Source organism: Dasypus novemcinctus, chromosome 9 (assembly GCF_030445035.2).
Source record: "Dasypus novemcinctus isolate mDasNov1 chromosome 9, mDasNov1.1.hap2, whole genome shotgun sequence".
Taxonomy (NCBI): domain Eukaryota; kingdom Metazoa; phylum Chordata; class Mammalia; order Cingulata; family Dasypodidae; genus Dasypus; species Dasypus novemcinctus.
Window position 1 is genome coordinate 78,289,983 of NC_080681.1, and position 21,655 is coordinate 78,311,637.

A 21,655-nucleotide genomic window follows, 5' to 3' on the forward strand; every position below is an offset into this window, starting at 1 on the left:
TTTGTTGTTGTTTTTCTCAATTTCATTTATTTCTGCTCTGATCTTTATTATTTCTTTCCTTCAGCGTGGCTTGGGATTAGTTTGCTATTCTCTCTCTAGTTCCTCCAGGTGTGCTGTTAGGTCTTCAATATTAGCTCTTCGTTTTTAATGTAATCATCAAGGGCTATAAATTCCCTTCTCAGCACTGCCTTTGCTATATACCAGTTTTTGTTTGATATGCTGTGTTCTTGTTTTCATTTGCCTCGAGATGTTTGCTGATTTCTCCTTTGACTCCTGATTATTTGTGTTGTTTAATCTCCATATAGTTATGAATTTTCCCTTTTCTGTCTATTACTGATCTCCGGCTTCTTGCATTATGATTAGAGAAAGTGCTTTGTATAATTTCAGTATTTTTAAATTTATTGAGACCAGTCTTGTGACTCAACATATGGTCTATCCTGGAGAAGGATTCATGAGGACTCGAGAAGAATGTATATCCTGCTGTTTGGGGTATAATTCTCTAAAAATGTTGCTAGGTCTACTTAATGTATCATATTATTCAAGCTCTCTCTTTCCTTATATCCTCTGTCCAGATGTTCTAGCAAATGCTGAGAGTGGTGTATTGAAAGTTTTCCAGCTATTATTGTAGAGAAGTCTATTTCTCCCTTCAGTTTTGCCAATGTGTGCCTCATGTATTTTGGGACAGCCAGGTTAGGTGCATAAATATTCATTATAGTTATTTCTTCTAGTGAATTGCCTCTTTTATTAATATATAATGACCTTCTTCATCTCTTATAACAGTTTTGCATTTAAAATCTATTTTGTCCAATATTAGTATCACTGCTCCAGATCTTTTTTGGTTACTATTTGTGTGGAATACCTTTTTCCAACCTTTCACTTTCAACTTGATTGTGTCCTTACATCTGAGGTGAGTCCCCTGCAGACAGCATGTAGGTGACTCATATTTTTTCATTCATTCATTCAGTCTATGTCTTTTGATTAGGGAGTTCAATCTATTAACATTCAGTGTTATTACTGTGAAGGCATTACTTTCTCCATCCATTTTATTCTTAAGCTTTCCATTGTCATATCTTACTATTGTCTGTCTTTTTACCATTTAAGTTACCCTTACTAATAATTTTCATTTCTACAGTCTGATCCAAGTCTCTCACCCTTGTCTTTTCCTTCCATGCTGTAGAACTCCCTTTATTATCTCTTATAAATCTGGTATTTTGGTAACATACACTCTTAGTTTTTGTCTGTGAAGGCTTTAAACTTGTCCTCATTTCTTGGAAGGTTAGTTTTGCCAGATAAAGAATTCATGACTGTTAGTTTTCCTCTTTTGGTACCTTAAATACATCCCACCACTGCCTTCTCTCCTCCATAGTTTCTGATGAGACATGGGTACTTAGTCTTATTGAGACTCCCTTGTATATGATGCATTGCTTTTCTCTTATTGCTTTCAGAACCCTCTCTTTATCTCTGATATTTGTCATTCTGAATAATAGGTATCTCAGAGTAGGTCTATTCAGATTTATTATGTTTGGGGTGATTTGTCCTTCTTGGATATTGATATTTATGTCTTTCATAAAGGTTGGGGAGTTTTTGGTCATTATTTCCTTAAATATCCTTTCTGCCCCTTTTCCATTCTCTTCTCCTTCTAGGATACCTATAATGTGTATGTCATTCAATTTTTTTTCAACGTTTTTTCCATTCTTTAAACTTTTTTTTCCATTATTTTTTCTGTCTGTTCTCCTGTCTATTCAGGTTCAGATGTTCTGTCCTCAATTTCACTTATTTTAAGTCTGCCATTTCAAATCTTGTATTATATGCCTCTGATGTATTTTTAAACTCATCCATTGTGCTTTTCATTCATATAAGCTTTGTTACTTTTCTTTGCAGACTTTCAAATTGTTCTGTATGCTCACCCAGTGTCTTTTTTTTTTTTAAAACAAATCGACTGTATTGATACATATTAGTAAATCATATGATCCATCCAAAGTGTACAATCAATGGTATTTGGAATAAACACATAGTTGTGCATTCAAAACTTCAGTCATTATTAGACCATATTCATTATTTCAATAATAATAATAAGCAGAAAATAAACCAATGAAAAATTCATATTTATTACCTCTCAATTTCTCTCTGCTTCCCTTGCTATACATAGCTACTATTTCTATTCTTTCACATTTATTTATTTATTTTAAAGCAGTTTTATTGAGCTATATTCACATACCATACAATCTATCCAAAGTGTATAATCAATAGCTTTTAGTATAACCACAATATTGTGGATTCATCACCAAAAAAAGTTTGAAAAAATTTCATTACTCCAAAAACAAAATCTCCACACCCCTTAGCAGTCACCTCTCAATCCCTTTATCCTTCCACAGCTCTACATAGCCACTAATCTAATTACATATTTATAAACTAATTTGTATTTACATATTAAATAAATGGAATCATACAGTATGTAGTACTTTGTGTCTGGTTTCTTTCACTTACCATAATGTGGATTTTTTTGTCTGATACTAACATCTTGTAACATTAACATAACTTTGTCCAATTTCAAAGGAAAACAGTCTTATATACGCAATATTAACGATATTCATATTTCCCATGTGGTTTTACTATGCTATCCAATCCCCCATTTTTTTAGCTCTCCTTTTAGTAATTTACATGACCTTAGATTTTCTCTTCCAACCGCTGTCATATCCATATAATAGCACAGTTAGTTACCAACATTATGTTGTGCTTTCACCTTTTCTTTTCGCTTCCAAAGATTAACACACATCCTTTTTACCAATTCTGCACTAGTTTCCATTCTCTATTTCATTCCATTCTCTGGTGACCCATATTCAAGTTATTAACTACATAAAATTACACAATATTTTTAGTTCATAATAGCACAATCATACCATATTTATCCTTTTGAGCCTGGCTTACTTTGTTCAACGTAATACCCTCCAGGTTCACCCATGTTGTCATATGTTTTATGACTTCTTCATACTGCTGCATAACATCCTATTGTGTGGATATACTGCAGTTTATCCATTCATTGGTTGATGGACACCTGGGTTGTTTCCACGTTTTGTCAACTCCGAATAACTCTGCTATGAACATCAGTGTGAAGATGTCTGTTCATATCACTGTTCTCAATTCTTTTGGTTATATACCCAGTATTGGTATTGCTGGATCATGTAGCATATCTATATTCAACTTCTTTAGGAACTGCAAACAGTCCTCCACAGTGGCTGTACCATTTTCAATCCCACCAACAGTGAATATGTGTTCCTATTTCTCTACATCCTCTCTAGTATTTGTAGTTCTCTGTCTTAATAGTGGCCATAATAATAGGTGTGAAATCATATCTCATTATAGCTTTGATTTGCATTTCCCTAATCACTAGTGATGTTGAATATTTTTTCATGTGTTTTTTTGCCATTTGTATTTCTTCTTTAGACAAATGTCTATTCAAGTCTTTTGCCCATTTTTTAATCAGGTTGTTTGTCTTTATTGTTGAGTGTAGCAGCTCTTTATATGTCATGGATATTAAACCCTTATCAGATATGTTGTTTCCAAATATTTTTCCTATTGAGTCAGCTGGCTTTTTACCCTTTTTACCAAGTCCTTTGAGGTGCAAAAGTGTTTAATTTTGAGGAGGTCTCATTTATCTATTTAATCGATTGTTGTTCTTACTTTGGGTGTAAGAGCCAAGAAACCACCACCTACCACAAGATCTTGAAGATGCTTCCCTACATTTTCTTCTAGTAGTTTTATCATCCTGGCTTTTATATGTAAGTCTCTGATCCATTTTGAGTTGATTCATGTGTAGGAAGTGAGATCAGGCTCCTCTTTCATTCTTTTAGTTATAGATATACAGTTCTCCCAGCACCATTTGTTGAAGAGACTGTTTGACATGTTAACATGGACTTGGTAGATTTGTCAAAAACCAGTTGTCCTTAGAGGTGAGGGTTTATTTCTGGACTCTCAATTCTATTCCACTGGTAAATGTGTCTATATTTATGCCAGTATCATGCTGTTTTGACCACCGTAGCTTTGTAATATGTTTCAAGGTCAAGCAGTGAAATTCATCCCATGTCATTCTTCTTTTTTAGAATGCTTTTGGCTATTCAGGGGCACTTTCCCTTCCACATGAATTTGGTAGTTGCCTTTTCTATTTCTGTAAAGTAGGCTGTCGAAGTTTTGACTGATATTGCATTGGCTCTATAAATCAGTTTGGGTAAGATTGACATCTTTACAATATTTAGTCTTCCAATCCATGAACACAGACTGTCTTTCCATTATTTAGGTCTTCCTTGATTTCTTTTTGTAGTGTTTCATAGATTTCAAAATGTAGATCCTGTACATCCTTGGTTAAATTGCTTCCTAGGTATTTGGGTCTTTTTGTTGCAATTGTAAATGGAATTTCCCCCCTGATTTCCTCCCCAGATTGTTCAATACTAGTGTATAGAAACATCACTGATTTTTGGGTGTTGACCTTGTATCCTGCCAATTTGCTGTATTTATTAGTTCACGTGGCTATGTCATAGACATTTCAGAATTTTCTAAATATAAATAACATCGTGTCATTTGCATATAGTGAGGCTTTTATTTTCACTTTGAATGCCTTATATTTATGTTTTTATTTTTTTAATATTTTATTTATTTATCCCCCCACCTTGTTTGCATTCACTGTCTGCTCTCTGTGTCCATCTGCTGTGTGTTCTTCTGTGTTTGCTTGTCTTCTCTTTAGGTGGCCCTGGGAACTGATCCTGGGGCCTTCTCAAGTGGGAGAGAGATGCTCAATCACTTGTACCACCTCAGCTACCTAGTCTGCTATGTCTTTTATTGTCTGGCTCATCTTGCTGCACTAGCTCTCCACTTGGGCCAGCTTGCCACATGGGCCAGCGCTCCACATGGGCCAGCACTCTGCGTGGGCCAGTTCTCCACTTATGCCAGCTTGCCTTCACCAAGAGGCCCTGGAATTGAGCCCTGAACCTCCCATATGGGAGATGTAAGCCCAATCACTTGAGCCACATCCATTTCCCTTTTTATTTCTTTTTTCTTGTCTAATTGCCCTAGCTTAAACTTCTAGCACAATGTTGAATAACAATGGTGACAGTGGCATCATTGTCTCGCTCCAAATCTTAGAGGGAAATCTTTCAACCTTTCCCCACAGAGTATGATGTTGGTTGTGGGTTTTTTATATATGCCCTTTATCATATTGCGGAATGTTTCTTCTATTCCTATCTTTCCAAGTGTTTTTATCAAGAAAGGATGCTGGATTTTTTTCAAACACATTTTCTGCATCGATTGAGATGATCATGTAGTTTTGATCTGTCAATTTGTTAATATGGTATATTGCATTAACTGATTTTCTTATGTTGAGCCACCCTTGCATACCAGGAATAAACCGCATACTGTCGGGGTGTATAATTCTTTTGTTATGCTGTGGGATTCTATTTACAAGTATTTTGTTGAGAATTTTTGCATCTGTGTTCCTTTCAGAGATTATTCTGTAATTTTCTTTTCTTGTAGTATCTTTTATCTGTTTTTGGTATTAGGGTGATGCTGGCTTCATAAAATGTGTTGGGTAATTTTCCCACCTCTTCAATTTTTTGGAATGGTTTAAACAGGATTAGTGTTAAATCTTTTCTAAATGCTTGGTAGAATTCACCCATGAAGCCACCTGATTCTGGACTTTTCTATGTTGGGAGATTTTTGATGACTGATTCAATCTCTTTAAATGAGATTGGTTTGTTGAGTTCTTGTATTTCTGGTAGCATCAGTGAAGGTTGTTTGTGTGTTTCTAGGAATTTGTCCATTTCATCTAGGTTGTCTAGTTTGTTGACATACAGTTTCTCATAATATCCTTTTATGATCCTTTTTATTTCTGTGGGAGAAATTGTAACTTTACCCCTTTCATTTCTAATTTTATTTATTTGTGTCTTCTCTCTTTTTTTTATTAGTCTAGCCAAGGATTTGTCAATTTTATTTATCTTCTCAAAGAACCAGCTTTTGGTTTTGTTGATTTTCTCTATTATTTTGTTCTCAATTTCATTTATTTTGCTTTAATTTTTATTATTTCTTGCCTTCTGCTTGGTTTGGGGATGGTTTGCTGATATTTTTCTAGTTTCTTCCGTTGTTCAGTTAGATCTTTGATTTTAGCTTTCTTCTTCTTCTTTTTTTAAAGATTTATTTTATTTATTTCTCTCCCCTTCCCCCCATTGTCTGCTCTCTATGTCCATTCACTGTGTGTTCTTCTATGTCCACCTGCACTCTTGTCATGTGACACCAGGAAAACAGTTGCTTTTTTTTGTTGCATCATCTTGCTGCATCAGCTCTCCATGTGTGTAGTGCCACTCCTGGGTAAACTGCACTTTTTTCGCACTGGGCCACTCTCCTTATGGGGCCCCTCTACACGGGAGACACCCCTGCATGGCACAGCACTCCTTGCGCGCAGCAGCACTGCACGTGGGCCAGCTCACTACACAGGTCAGGAGGCCCTGAGTTTGAACCCTGGACCTCCCATATGGTAGGCGGATGCTCTATCAGTTGAGCCAAATCCACTTCCCTCTAATGTATTTTTTATCTCACCTATTGTGTTTTTCATTCCCATGAGCTCAGTTACTTTTCTATTGATATTTTCAAATTCTTCTTTGTGCTTGCCCAGTGTGTTCTTCATGTCCTTTATCTCTTTAGCCATATTGTCTTTTAACTCATTAATTTGATTTTAGAAATTTGTATGAATCTCATTGATTAGTCCTATGTCTCAACTGGTGCTTTGATACATTCCTTTGTTCATCTATTCCTTTCATTTTCTTAATATGTCTTTTAGTTTTTGCTGATGTTTAGGCATCTGTTTATGATGGTGAATTTACTCTGTTGCTCAATTTCTCTTTCTTTTGTAGGGATTTAGTGGCAGGAGACTGTATTATTACCATTCTTTGATTCTTTGTTCAATTTGTTCCAGGTATTTAGGATTGTCCCTGTTAGTTGCTCAAATCTGGACAATAGCAGACTCAAAATGATAAAAGTACTGGGTTGCAGACCTGCTTCTAAGGGCCTTGGGAAGGGAGGCTATAAAAAGCCAGAAAAAGCCTTTATTTTACTTTTAATTGCCTCACATGCACTTCCTTCGTCCACCAGCAGATGGTGCCAGCCTCTCAGTTCAAAGCATGTGTTTGTGGCAACATGGATTGAATTGATATGACAGAAGTTCCTTTTTTTAGGTTCCTTTCCTTCTCAATAGAGCCTCACAAATTATACTTTCTCAGAGGCAGTTCTCCAACTTTGCTGGCAGCCCCCTCTCTTTTCCCAGGTAGGAAATAATCCCACTCCCTTCTGCATCCTCAACAATTAGTTCCAGTCAATAGGAGGGCTCTTGAGAGGGTCAGATCTCTTTAGTTCAGTGCTGGCTCCCAAGGTAAACAATGGCAAACCCCAGCTGGCCTGGAAGGGCTCGTGGGACAAGGTAGACCAAATATGTGGGTCAAAAGCTGAATCAACCTTAGGCTGCATCTCTCTCTCTCCTGTTTCCTGGGGAGGTGGATCCCTGTGTCCCCCTTTGTAGTGGCAAGCCAGAGACTGGAGCATTCAGTGCTTTCTCCTTGTGGGGTGGAGGAGTGGCACCGGCAGCTTCAGCTGCAATCTACTCACAATCTTAACATTGGGGTTCCTTTCTTGTGTCTTTCTCTTCTGGGTGGTATCTCACCTTCCCTGGTGTCTTACACTCCAGAACATTTTTCCAGGCTGTTTCTGCCTGCCCTCTAGCTAATTTTCTGTGAGAGGAGAGAGTTCTGTGTGTTTCTAATCTACCATTTTCCCACAAGTCCCAGTGTCTTCTTAATATCCTTTATCTCTTTAGTCATATTTTACTTCAACCCCTTGATTTGATTTAGGAGATTTGTGTGATTATCATTGATGAGTTCTCTTAAATCCTGTGTCTCATCAGGCTTTTTGTTTGTTCCTTTCACTGGGCTTTCTCTTTCTGTTTCTTAGTATGGTTTATAATTTTTTGCTTCTGTCTAGGCATCTGATTATGCTGGTGAATTTTCTCTGCCAGTTTTTCTCTCTTGCCTAGTGGTTTTGTTTCATGGCTCTTCTCTGATTTTTGGTTCACCTTATTCTAAGTCTATGAAATCACCCAGCTTAAGTTATCAAAATAGGGTCAGGGACTCACTAATGGGGCACAGATCAGATTCAAGGTGTTTGGGATGTGACAGACTGCAAAAAGCAGTTTTTCTCCCTGCAGTTTTCTGTCCTGCCAGCAGATGGCACTCTTTGGTGAATCTTTCCACAGAGGTGTCTTTTTCAACCTCTTCTTGCCAGTGATTCTGGTCTAGCCACAGTCAAGATTTAAAGTGGGCTCTGCTGGCCAAATTCCCTGAAGAAAATCCACTCTCCATCCCCCACCACACCCTCCCTTTTCCCAGGGAGGTAGACATCTGTGTCCCTCTCAGTTGGCTGCAGTGAGCCATGAGTTTTATCCAGGCTTTTCCTTACAGATAGGGGATGGGTGCCATTCCTTTTGCAGGGGCCAGCAATTCATATTTTTCACCTTGGCTTCTTCATCTCTCCATCCCCTGTCCTCCCAGATGATGTGCAACATTTTCCTAGTCCAAAAATCCCCCAAAGCAGCTTCCTTGGCCAGCTTTTTGCTCTTCCTCCATTGTTTTTATAAGAGTTGAGCCCTGCCTACCTACTCCAATGCCTTTTTCACGGATGTCCTGTGTTATACTTTTTAATCCATTCTGCCAATCTTCTGTCTTTTGACTGAGGAGTGTAATCCCTTTACATTTAAAGTAACCACTGACTGCCAAAGTAGATACTACCCGAAATAGTGGGACTCCTGAGGGCTCTGGAGACACCCAGGCCCTACAGTCATGGCAGATAGTTCTGGAGACTGGTGCCTGGCCAGTGGGCACTACCTTGGAGTTTGTGCTCCCCAGTGTGACAGAGTTGGACTCAGATGTGACTTCTCTACATGTGCCTTTTCTGTCTCTTTTGTTTGAACCTACAGTTGGTGCTGGAGTTGGTAGGTGCACATCCAAGAGACTTGCATCTTTGAGCTGTCTGCCCATGTGCCAACTGAGCCCTGAGCCTCAGCGGAGTTGCAACACCTATTCTCCACTTCACTGGACTCACTCAGGACAACTAACAAGGAGATGAGGATGGACAACTACCATACCAAGGAATTAAGAGTCTACAACTGCAAGCAAGAGAATCCCATCTATCAGCCATATGGGATCAAGGCCCCCTATTAATTAGAGGTGGAGTGGGCATCACCATCCCAGAATCCTCAGGATTGTGGAAGAACATATGGACTAGAGTGGACTTACTGGTATTCTACTTTAGACTTATTGTGATTCTAGCAATGGAAGAAGTTATATCATTGATGTGGAGACAGTGGACCCTGGAGGGAAAAAAGAGGTGTATTATGGGGGCATTTTAGGGACTTGGAATTGTCCTGAGTGTCATTGCAACAACAGATACAGGCCATTATATATCCTGCCATAACCTACAGAATTGAGTGGGAAAGAATGAAAACTACAATGTAAGCTATAATCCATGCTTGATGGCAATGCTCCAAATGTGCTCATCAATTGCAATGAATGAACCACACTAATGAAATAAGTTGTTAATGTGGGGAAGAGTGGCAAGTGTGGGGAGTGGGGCATATGGGAATCCCTTATATTTTGTGTGTGTGTGTAACATTTCATATAATCTAAGAATCTTTAAAAAAAATGAAATAAAATAACTACTGATAATGCAGGACTTTCTTCTGCCATTTTGCTATTTGGTCTTTGTAAGTCTTACACCTTTTTTTGTCCTTCACATCTTCCGTTAAGGCCTACAATCGTATTTATTAGTGTTTTTTGTAGTGTATAAATTTGAAACCCTTCTCATTTCCTTTTGTATATATTTTTCAGATATTTTCTATGTGGTTACCATGGGGCTTACATTCAACATCTAAACGTATTGCAATAATGTTTGATATGATGTTAACTTAACGTCAATAGCATACAAAAAACTGTTCTTTTATCTTCCACCCCCCCATCCTTTTGTTATACTTGTTACAAATCATATCTTTATACATTGTATACCCTAAACCACAGGTTTATCATAACTTTTTATGAATTTGCACTTAATTATCTTGTAAGAAGTAAAAAGTGAATTTACATACCAAAATCAGCATTATAGTAGTAATGGCATTTATAATTTCCCCTATGGTTACCTTTACCAGAGGTTTTTATTTCTTTATGCCACTTCAGTCCACTATCGAGTGCTCTTTCCTTTCAGTCTAAAGAACTCCCTTTAGCACTGCAATTTAGCATCTTAGTAATGTCCCTCTGATATTGGTTCATTAAACAGAATAATTGGGGGCTTAATCTTCTAGATGATGTTTCAGTAGCACTTGGTAAAGTGAATCTATTACAAGCCTTCTAAACATATAGAGTGTGTCAGTGTGCATCAAAGTTTCAAACATATACATAGCATTGGACTCAGAAATTCCATTTCTAGGAATATATCCTGATGAAATAATCAGATAAGTGAAAAATCTGCAAAAATAAATGGACAATGATTTATGGTAATACTCTTTATAAGAACACTGGAAACTGCTATGTATATATTAGGGAGTGTTATACATATAGACATTATAAACATGGAATACAGACTCTGTAAAAATGGTAAAGAGATGTTTACTCCATCTCCTTTCTCAAAACCCATTTTTCACAATGAAAGGAATAAAAGGAAGAAAAATAAAGATTTCCTCTTTAAGGAAGTAACTACAATGTAAACTATAATCCATGCTGTGTAGCAGTGCTCCAAAATGTATTCACCAAATGTAAGGAATGGGCCACACTGATGAAAGAGGTTGTTGATGTGGAAGCAGTGGGGAGGTAGGAAGTGGGGTATGTGGGAACCTCTTATGTTTTTTAATGTAACATTTTTTTGTGATTTATGTACCTTTTTTAAAAAAGACATTTATTATTTAAAAAAAAAAAGATGTGATCATAATGGACTAGGTAGGCCTTAAACAAATATGAGTGTTGTTCTTAAAAGAAGAGGCCAGTTGGACACAGGGAGAGACGCAGAAGGAAGACTGCCATGTGAAGATGGAGGCAGAGATCAAAGTTGTCCTGCCACAAACTCAGGGACGTCAGGGGTTGCTGGTGACCGTCAGGAACTAGAAAGAGGCAAGGAAGGATCCTCTCCTCGGTCTTCACAGAGAGTACTTCTCTGTTGACACCTTGATTTTAGAATTTTAGCCTCCAGAACAGTGAGGAAATAAATGTCTATTGTTTTTAGGCCACCCAGTTTAAGGTAACTTCTAACAGAACCCTAGGAAAAGAAGATTTATGCTATATCCTTTTGTGGAACTCAGTACTTAGGAAGGACAGTGCTCAGCTGTGCTTTAGTTTCAACATTTTCACAGCTACTTATCCTCAGGGTAACCTCACAAACTCATGCCAGTATTGATAGTTTCTTTGACAGAATGGTGAATTTTTATTCTGCGCCTCCTCCTTTATTTCCCCCACCCCAGAAAGAGGTGGCCCAAGCAGGCAGCTGTGGAATATTGGTGATGGTGATGTTGATGATGATGATGATAGCCAACACTCCCTTGACATATTTTATGAGCCAGGCAGTTCTGAGCACTTTTTAAATTGAATCCTCAATGAGGTAGTGCTGGGGAATGAATTCTACCCGTAAAATGCTTGTTCAGGTCCCAGCTCTGGTCCTGTGGGTGTGAACTCGTTTTAAATAGGAACTTTGAAGAAGTTACTAGTTAAAATGTGCCCAAACTGAGTGAGGGTGGGCCTTAATCCTACATGGCTTAAGTCCTTATAAGCAAAGGAAACCACACAGAAAGGGAAGCCAAGCCACAGGGAGCAGCCAGAAGCTGGAAGTCGATGGAATCCAGTGGAGAAAGGAGGACATGCCGCCATGTGCTCTGCCATGGGATGGAAAAGCCAAGGAGCAGGGATGGCTGGCAGGCAGCCCCACAGCGCCGCCGTCTTCAGGCAGAAAGCACCATCGCCTTGCCCATGCCTCAATTTTGGGCTTCTCCTAGACAAACAATGCCCACTGTTTAAGCCAATCTTTGTATAGTATTTTCTTTAGCAGCAAGAAACTAAGATATGTAGGCACAATTGACAGCCCATTTTTAGGTCAGGTGCCAAGGCAGTGCAACCAAAGTCACACAGCAGGAGGGGCAGGGCCAGGTCTCTGGACTTTACGTTAGAGATGGGATTCGGACCTCAGAGTGTTTCTAGTTCTGAACCCGTGGGCAATTTACTTAACCTCTCTGAGCCTTGACTTCCTCATCTGTAAAGTGGGAATAATAATCTCCTTCTCTTTGGGATGGAGAGCGATTGAATGAGATAACGTATCTGAAAGTACCTGCACTTGGTGTTTAATAACTATCTATTTAAAGAGTAAATAATATTAACATTGTCAACTAAGACAGAGCCAAGGATAATGTGTTTTCATGCTGGAAAAGTGTCTCCAAAGTCCATTATTTCATATGTAGTATATCCGATAGTAGTCTGATTCCTGTGAAAAATTATTTCCCTCCTGGCAGGAGATCACAAGACTAAACCCCATCTGATATGTAACACATAGAAACTGAAGGTTCTCCCATCAAATGAGGCCTTTCCGGCATATGATATTTTTGTTGATCAGATTACTTTGGCTTATAGAGAAAGATAGAAAAGGCTTACACAAATTGGAAAAGAAAATGAAAGATCACGTTGAGACCATTCAAAGTCAGTCTGATACATTTTAATTATTCTGTTTTAGCTTGCTGCATCTTAAAATATTTCTTTTTCATATCAAGTCACAGCTGTATGTACTTTAAACTGTGGCCATCATAAACAAATATGAAAAGAAGCAGAGTTAAAACAGATGAATACCAATGGTTATCCATTAGCCTGATATTATCTAACACAACTGTCCATTAAGAAATTTGCAAATAAATCAGAGAAACAGAATTTTAAATATGAGCTTCTGTATAACTGCGTAACTGAGTGACTGATGCTTTAAGAAACCAATCCTCTCCTCCAAGTAAATCTGTTGGTAAGGGAGGAGAGTAGAAGACTCCAGGCTAAAGCGAGCCAGATTCCTATTAAATATAATCAAGCTTGGTAAAATGAGTGCCTTTTCTTTCCATGATAGACCTGATTAGATTTACCATGGAAACTCACCTTCAACCACCACCCTTTGACTGGTTTAAATCTTTGGGCAAAGAAGTATCATCTTTCTTGTCTCCTACTTCTACTTCCCCCTTCCAATTCCTCGCCTCTCCCCCAAAAACTGGAGTTCTTCCCAAACTTAGTTCTGAAAACCAATTTTGCATCTTAAATGATCAATTCTGTAAATGCCAAATTTAGTCAAATGAATGTACCTATTTTAAATGATGCCATACTTAACCATTTGGCATTAGAGTGGCTGAAGGGAGATAACACACCACAGAAGTACATCCATGTTATACTACAGCTTTCTTACTCTAAGAGATCATGCAATGAATGTGGACTCCACCATGCAATCTGGTGGTGCTGTATATTCTTGGACAGATGGTTCACTTGACCAAACGGCTCAAGTGCTAGTTCATTTTCTGATTATCATAAACTTAGTCCTGATTGAATGCTGTGACCTACACATCCTCACTGAGAGTGGTTTGCTTAAATCAGAAAAGTCTGAGCTAGCGATTCAGCTGGGAACACAGGTCAGGGGGTACGAGCCAGCTGGAGTCAGGGAGAGCCAAGCGCCTCTTGTTGGTCATGTAGAACTGGGAGATCCATCCAGATTAACCATTGAGCGTTTCCAGAACAGCACGTACTTCCTCTGGTTGGTAGTCCCAAGGGCCAGGTTTACCCTGCAAGAGAAATGAATCAGGTTCCCAGATTTCCATCTTGCAGTACTATATAGGTCTAGAGTTTAGCTGAGAGAGCTGGATCAGCGTGAAAGTCATCAGTATGGTATAGATGATGGCAGATAGAGCCATGACCGTACATGAGATTACCCAGGGAGAGGGTGTGAAGTGGCATCAACATTTAATGGGAAGAGTGGGAAGAGAAGTAGGAGGAAAACCAGAGGGGTAAAATGACAGAGTTCCAAAAGGAGAACGGGGGTCCATGCAAATGTGGTTTTCTCCCATAATTAAACCTTCAGAGTGTCTTGCCTTCTCGCCTCACCACCCCGCTCTTATTAGGTTCCACCCATTCTACATCAGAACCACGTCTGCCTATCCAAGCCTGCTGCCCTAGTTCAGCCCACCTTGACCCCTGCTAGGGCAGCTGCTATACTCTTGACTTCCCAGCTCTCAGCCCCTGCTCCCTCCAATCCATTCTCTACCTAATAGCCAGTGATTTGCTCTAAAGTACTGATCTGAGTATGTCTCTCCCTTGCTCAAAACCCTCCAGTAGCTCTTTTGCCCTAAGATGAAGCCCAAACTCTTTGGTCCAGAATGATATCCCTAAGCACAACTGCCCCCAATTCTCCATTCATACCTTGCCCTAACATGCCCCAGTGCCTTTGCATACCTTCTTCCCTATATTTGTAGTAACTTTCTTTCACCATGCCTCCTTGGAGAGGCCCAAGCAATTACCCCTCCTCTGAAAAGACTGCTTTCCTCCCAAGGCTCGACAAATGTAGTCTGAGAGCCCCAACCAGCCTGCTGCCTCACACCCCTTGTTTACATATTGTCAATGGCTGTTTTCACTCTACCAGCAGTAGCGGTAGAGATCATACGACCTGTAAAGTAAAAAATATTTACTGCCTGGCCCCTGCTGACTCCTGATCTAGGTGCTTAGAGCACTTGGGCATCATCGTGACTCTCTATTTGGGTCTTCCTTGTGCCCCAGACTCTTACCCCAGATCTCGAAGTTAGGTGTGGGTGGTTTTTAACTCATGTTTGTGTTTCCAGCACTTTGCACAGGGCCTAACCTCGGGCAGAGGCTCAGAGCCCAGCTTGCCTCAATCTGGCCACCTTAGAACCCTGTCTCGGGGCAGGGGGAAGAAGGCGGCCCTGAATCCTTGTACTGCGGCTCACAGCACCCTGGGGACTCAGCCGCAAGTTGTTGGTTGTTTTACCTGCATGAATGGGGCGATCTAGACCCACGGGCAGAAGAGCTTGGGGGCCTATAGCTACGTGGCCAGGTTTTATCTGCTCCCGGCCCCCGAGATCCCCTCCACAGTTATAAAAGCTTTGGTTCTGCCCTCTCAGGGAAGCCAACAGAGATGCAGGGTCAAAGGCTGTGCTTGTCTCCCTCACCCGCCCAGGCTGGAGGCCCTGAGGGAAACCGGCACCCGAGAGGCCACCTGGGCTGATTCCTGCCTCCTGTTCCCTGCTTCTCCATTTCCAGCTGCTCCCTGCAGGGTTCTTTCTCTTCTGTCCTTCTACCACTCTGTTCAGGTTCAGGTGGGTCTCAGAAATTAGCCGCTTCACACCCTTCCACTCCTGGCCCATCCCATCCCCGCACTTTAGAATTGAAAGCAGAGCCCTGTCCAGTGTGATCTTGGGCAAGTCTTTGCCCCTCTCTGAACATCATTTGTAAAATGGAAAGAATTTTGACCTCTCAGCTTACGACTAAATCAGGACTAGGCCAGTCATTCGGTTTCAGAAGGCAGTCAGGAGGCTGGAGCTCCAGTCCAAATGTTGGGGGCTTTCATGGGCATTATCTCATGCCCTGTGAGGTGGGGATCAGCACCCCTCTTCTGGAGAAAAGGAAACTGAAGCTCCAAGTGGGGAAGGGACTGGCCCAAGGTCACATGGCTGGTAAATTGCCTGGTGGGGATTTGAATCCAGACCTAATACAAAGTCCTCCCTCTGCCCTGGCCCTTCCCAGGCCCTCCCTGGGCCCCTTTGCCCTCCCTGGGCCCCCTGTCCCTGAGGCCACCTTGTAGAGGATCCTGCCCTCCTGGAGCACATAGAGCCTGTCGGGCAGTGCCGCATAGAGCTGGCTGCTCTGGTTCTGCATCGTGTCCACCACCACAGGGCACTGGGGGCTCCTGTCCAGCAGCAGGCAGGCTGCTCGCTGGCGGTCCTGGAGGTTCCGGTGATTCCTGATGTCCACGTTGTTCTTAAAAGCCCAGCCATCTGCAAGAGAGAGGGGGGGCAGCAGGCCCACGGGGATGGCACACACTTCCTGCAGACTCATCACCCCCACTTCTCACGGAGGGTCCCAGCTACTGGGGTCCTTACCAGGATTTGGCCTTAGTTCCTAGTCTGGGTGAATGCCCGTGTGTGATAGACCAGTACTTCCTCAACTCCAATGTCCATATGAATCACTCCCTATCTTGTCAAAAAGAAGATGCTGATTTAGTCGGCCTGAAATTGTATTGAGAGTCTAACTGGCTCCCGGAATGCTGCTGGTGCCTGGGTCACACTTTGAGAGGCAAGGACTAGAGTGGTGGTTCTCAAAACCTGTGGCCCCTGGGCAAGCAGCATCAGCATCACCTGGGGGCTTGCTAATAACATAAATTCTCAGGTCCCATCCTAGACTGACAGTGGGGGTGGGGGGGTCTTGCAATCTGTTTTAAAAGCCCTCCAGATGATTCTGATGCATGCAGACGTTTTTGAGAACTACTGCTCTAGAGCCTAGATAATTCCCTCTCCTAATTATTCTCCACTACAGTGCTCTTTCCAAGATGCCAGTCCAACCATGTCACTCTCCTGCTTGTATCTTTCACTGCCTTGCTATCACCCTCAGGATACATCCCAAGCTTCTCAGCTGGTGCCTGCCCAGCTCACTGGCCTTCCTGCACGAATTTGCTCAAGCCAAGTGAAAAAGTTGGGATTCCACGACCCAGCCACCCCCAGGCTGTCTCTCACTTCTACCCTTTTCATCATGGTTCCTGCCTCCAGTGGTGCCTTCTCTTGCCTTCTTTAGATACTACAACTTCGTCAGTGTGAACTCTACTGACAGCCTCATGGTAAGTCACACAGGGTGAACTTCAAGTTAAGTACAGTTGCTAGCCTGGCAACGACCCTTATTTTCATCCTCTCCTAAGCTGTTTTCCTGCCTCCTAATCGTACTTCCTTCAACCCACCATCCACAAAATTCTGAGAATGATCCCTAACACAAAATCTGATCATTCTCTCTTAAAAACCTATTACATGGCTGCGATTGGATGTGATTCCCCTGCTTGCCATTCTAGACTCTGTCAGTTCCCAGGTGTGGTGGTTGACCATCCTCAACTCCCTGTTAACTGACCCAGGTTAAGTCCAACGAACTGGAGAGTACCCCCTCTTGATTTAGAGGTGGAGTGGACATCGCCATGCCAGGGTCCACAGGACAGAGGAATAAAATATGGATTAGAGTGGACTTACTGGTATTCTACTATAGAACTGATGTGACTCTAGCAATGGAAGAAATTGTATCATTGATGTGGAGACAGTGGCCACTAGAGTTGCTGAGGACAGAAGAGGTGTGATATGGGGGCATTTTCAGGACTTGGAGTTGTCCTGAAAATATTGCAGGGACAGATGCAGGACATTATATATCCTGTCATAATCCACTGAGTGGACTGGGGGAGAGTGTAAACTATGGTGTAAACTATAATCCATGCGGTGTAGCAGTGCTCCAAAATGTATTCATCAAATGCAATGAATGTGCCACAGTGATGCAAGAGGTTGTTGACGTAAGAAAAGCGAGGGGTGGAGGTGGGGAGTGGGGTATATGGGAACCTCTTATATTTTTTAATGTAACATTTTGTGTGTCCTATGTATCTTTAAAAAGAAAAGACAATAAAAATTTCATTTTCAAAAAATAAAAACCTATTACAAGGTGTTGGGTATGGGATTCCTGTATGGTACGCATGATTGTACTGTAAACTCACAATTTCTCTTATAAAAAACAAACAAACAAAAAACCCTATTACAGGACCAACTCCTTAGCATAGCATTTAATGGTCCCTGTCATCTCTCCCAAATACAATTCCAGTCCCATTTGTCAGTCCTTAAACATACAGCCAAAGTGGCCTCTTTAAGTGAGGGTGACACTTCCCTGCCTTTGTTCTTGAGGAACCTGCTATCCTTTCTCTCACCATCTCTTCCGCTTTTGGAATCCTGCTCACCCTTCAAAGGCTCAATGCAAACTCAGGACTTCTCAACTTGGCATTGACATTGGGACCAGATAAGTCTTTGTTGGGGGGGGGGCTGTGCTGTGCATTGTAAGGTGTTGATCAACCACTAGTTCAGGCGTTCTTAACATTTTTTGTTCCATGGACCCCTTTGCCAGTCAGGTGAAAACCACAGACCTCTTGCTAAGTCTACACTATACTGTATATTATTTAATTAATAAATGACACTCGCACCAACATGTACCCCCAAGAATTTTTTTTTTTTAATTTTCAATTCAAGCTCACGGATGCCCTGAAATCTTTCCACAGACCCCCAAGGGTTAAGAACCTGCACTAGTTACTGGAAGCACACACCCACACACACAATATTTGACAGCCCCAAATGTCCCCAAACATTGTCAAATGTCCCCTGGGAGTGGGGCAAAATTACCCCTAGCTGAGAACCACCACTCTAACATCATCTCTTCCAGGTAGCCTTCCCTGGTCTGCTCAGCTGTGTATACTGGGCAAGCTCTTTAGGCTGCTTCAGCTTTCCCATTTGTTAAATGGGAGTAATGGAGTGTTGCTGCCTCCCTTCACCCCTCCTCCTAGCCTTTGTTATCTCCCTTTTCCAGCCGTTGCTATCCTTCACCGCCTACCTCATAGCTGCCTGCACAGCTCCGCCTATCCACTACCGCCCCGTAGTTCATCCGCCCCCGTTCCTACCCCTCCCTTGACCCGACCTTATATAATCAAGTGTATTTCCGCAATAAAGTGGACTAGCTCACTCTCACAGGCTGTCTCCGTGGTTTTTACCGCGCGTCCCCCACACCTGGAGAACCTAGGCCTACGCGCTGGCCTAGGGGCTCACCGCCGAGCCGTGGAAGCCCGCCCGGTCCTCGTGGGTTGCTAACTCAAAGTAGCAAACTTAAAATAGCAAGCCCACAGCAGGGGGCTCGTCCGGGATCCTTTCCTTCCACCGCTCTCCGGCCCCTCTCTGCTGCTGCTGCTGCTGTCTACAGGCGATCATTTCAGCTCTCCAGGTAGGGACCCCATCGCCGTCTTTTCTTCTCCCACTATGGGCGCCTCTCTCTCCTCACACCATACCCCTCAGGTTCAGCTTTTAGCCGCCCTGCTTGATACCAATGGAGTCCGCGTTTCCCTGAAACAGCTCCAAAAATACTGGGACCTGCTACTCCCTTTTAATCCGTGGCTCGCCACCTGCCAGCTCTGGAGCCCAGACACATACTCTCGACTCATAGATCGAGTCACCTCCGCCATAGAGCATGAAAAGTGGTCTTTTCCGCCTGGCCTGCTGCCTGCTCTAGTAGCCATACGCGCCTGTCTCCTTGGTGCGCCGTCAGAAGCCATCCGAGACAAATCGGTTAAGCAACCCAATGACTATGAGCCCGATGATCCTGGCGACACAAATTCTCTGTCTGACCAGCTCCCCGCCGCTCTCGAGCGCGAACCTCCCCGCCCGCGCACCCACGACCCGCAGAAGCCACTTCAGTAGCTCCTCAAAATAGCGGACTTTCTCCCTCTTCTTCCACCTCTGCCCAAAATGGCGCACTTCCGGCTTCTTCTTCACCTATATCCGAGCCCGCCGGCGGGAACAAAGGCGCTTCCTCTCACCTTTACCCGCCCCTCCCTGTCCCGTCATCTTCTGGCCCTGCCCCGGAAATAATGCAGCCGCCATCTTGGCCGGCGCCCGGAAATGACGCGACTTCGCCGCCATCTTGGCCGGCGCCCGGAAATGACGCGACTTCGCCGCCATCTTGGCCGGCGCCCGGAAATGACGCGACTTCGCCGCCATCTTGGCCGGCGCCCGGAAATGACGCGACTTCGCCGCCATCTTGGCCGGCGCCCGGAAATGACGTGATTTCGCTGCCATCTTGGCCAGCGCCCGGAAATGACGTAACTACACCGCCATCTTGGCAGGCGCCCGGAAGTGATGTAGCCGCTCCGCCATCTTGTCCAGCGCCCAAAAATATCCCGCCGCCAGTTTGTTGCCGCCTTGACGCTGCTAAGCCATCATTCTCTCATCTGTTTCCCGCTACCGTTCGTCCCTCGCCACCACCATATGGCAGCAGCCCCCCACCTGCTTCTAGCGAAGCACATTCTCCCGCCCCCCAGCTATACCCGCTCAACCCGCTGCCCACGCAGCAATGCCCTCAAACTTGGCTTCCCTTCACAGCAGAAGAAGTTAAAACTCTTCGTAAAGCCGTTAAAGAAGACGGCATTGATAGCCCATATGTTCAACAACTAATAGAAGAGTTGGGGGTTCAGCTTGTTCTTCCCTATGATTGGATTTCTCTAGCTCGTTCCATCCTTCAGCCAGGCCAGTTCCTTGAATGGCGCGCTCACTATCAAGTAGCTGTTGATCAACAAGTAGTGGAAAATGTTCGAGCGGGTGTCCAAGATCCAGCTGATGCCTACACAGGGGTTAACAACTATGCTGACCCTCGTTCCTATGTGAACATAGACCCAGGGTTTTGGCTCCGAGTGAAAGTTCTCGTTCAGCGGTCATTCTCTTTAATTTCCACCAAATAATCCACCAAGTTCGCGCAAATGCTTCAAGACTCGCAAGAAACCTTTCCGGCATTTGTCGCCCGCGTTATCGAAGCATGCCAACGTAAAACTACTAACGAAGATGCTCAGTTTGCGTTAGCAAAAGAACTCATTCTCGATGGGTGCCTCGCACCCTTCCGAGCTGTCATCCTTCCTATCCGCGACAAGCCGATGCACGAATGGGTCCTAGCTTGTCGAGACATTGACCCACAGACTAAAGCACTTACTGCTGCCTTCGCTTCCGCCATGGCTGTCTCATCTGCCTCCACTTCTGCCTGCTTTCGATGCGGTCAGCCCGGTCATTTTGTTCGCGAGTGCCCTCAACCGGCAGCTCCCCGCCCTGCCGTAGCACTGCACAGACCAAGAGGTCCCCCCACGCCATGCCCGCGCTGTGGTAAAGGGTATCACTGGGCCCGCAACTGCCGCTCAGCGCAACGTTTTTCTCAGCCTTTAAACTTCCAGCGGGGCAGGCCTCAGCCCCTCCCCCAAGAGGCCCTCCACAAAGCTCCAAAACCCTAATGTGGACCATGCCTATCAAACGTCACCAAAAATCTTCACTAGAACTTAAAATAGAGGGACAATGGCTTGACGGACTCTTAGACTCGGGTGCCGAAATCTCTTGTATTCCCTTCGAAATCGCCGCTTTTAATCACTGGCCCCTCGAAACTGGCCCTCAAGTCATCGGCGCCACAGGAGCTGCTACTTCTTGGAAAACATCTCAGCCTCTGCATTGGAGCGACCGAGAGGGTAACGAAGGTCAAATTCGTCCACTCGTCCTCTCTTCAGTCCAAACCATCCTGTGGGGAAGAGATGTACTCAGCCAGCTAAAAGCTCGAATCACCACAGAAGCCTTCTTAGCTGCGCCGCCCCCCCCCCTTATAGGAGCCACTGCTCCTGTTTCAAAACCTGACCCTATCCCTCTGGAATGGGACACAGAGGAGCCCATCTGGGTCGAGCAGTGGCCCTTGCCAACTCACAAACTACAAGCTCTCTCTGCCCTCGTTGAAGAGCAACTACAGGCAGGGCATATTGA

The 21,655-nt window shown here is 43.2% G+C and overlaps 2 protein-coding genes across 2 annotated transcripts in view; one reads left to right on the forward strand and one right to left on the reverse strand.

Moving 5' to 3' along the window:
* Positions 1–9,762, forward strand: part of IFT25 (intraflagellar transport 25) — a 124,856-nt gene extending 115,094 nt beyond the window's left edge. Inside the window, exon 6 of the mRNA XM_071217431.1 lies at positions 9,008–9,762. Within this exon, the coding sequence (XP_071073532.1) occupies positions 9,008–9,055 (48 nt within the window). The 3' untranslated portion in view covers positions 9,056–9,762. The remainder of the gene's footprint in view (positions 1–9,007) is intronic.
* A 2,987-nt stretch (positions 9,763–12,749) lies between these two features.
* The window catches only part of DIO1 (iodothyronine deiodinase 1), a 30,039-nt gene continuing 21,133 nt past the window's right edge, over positions 12,750–21,655 (reverse strand). The window contains exons 3-4 of the mRNA XM_058303537.2: positions 15,888–16,087; positions 12,750–13,864 (exon numbers count right to left, since the gene is read on the reverse strand). Of these exons, the coding sequence (XP_058159520.1) occupies positions 13,796–13,864; positions 15,888–16,087 (269 nt within the window). The 3' untranslated portion in view covers positions 12,750–13,795. The remainder of the gene's footprint in view (positions 13,865–15,887; positions 16,088–21,655) is intronic.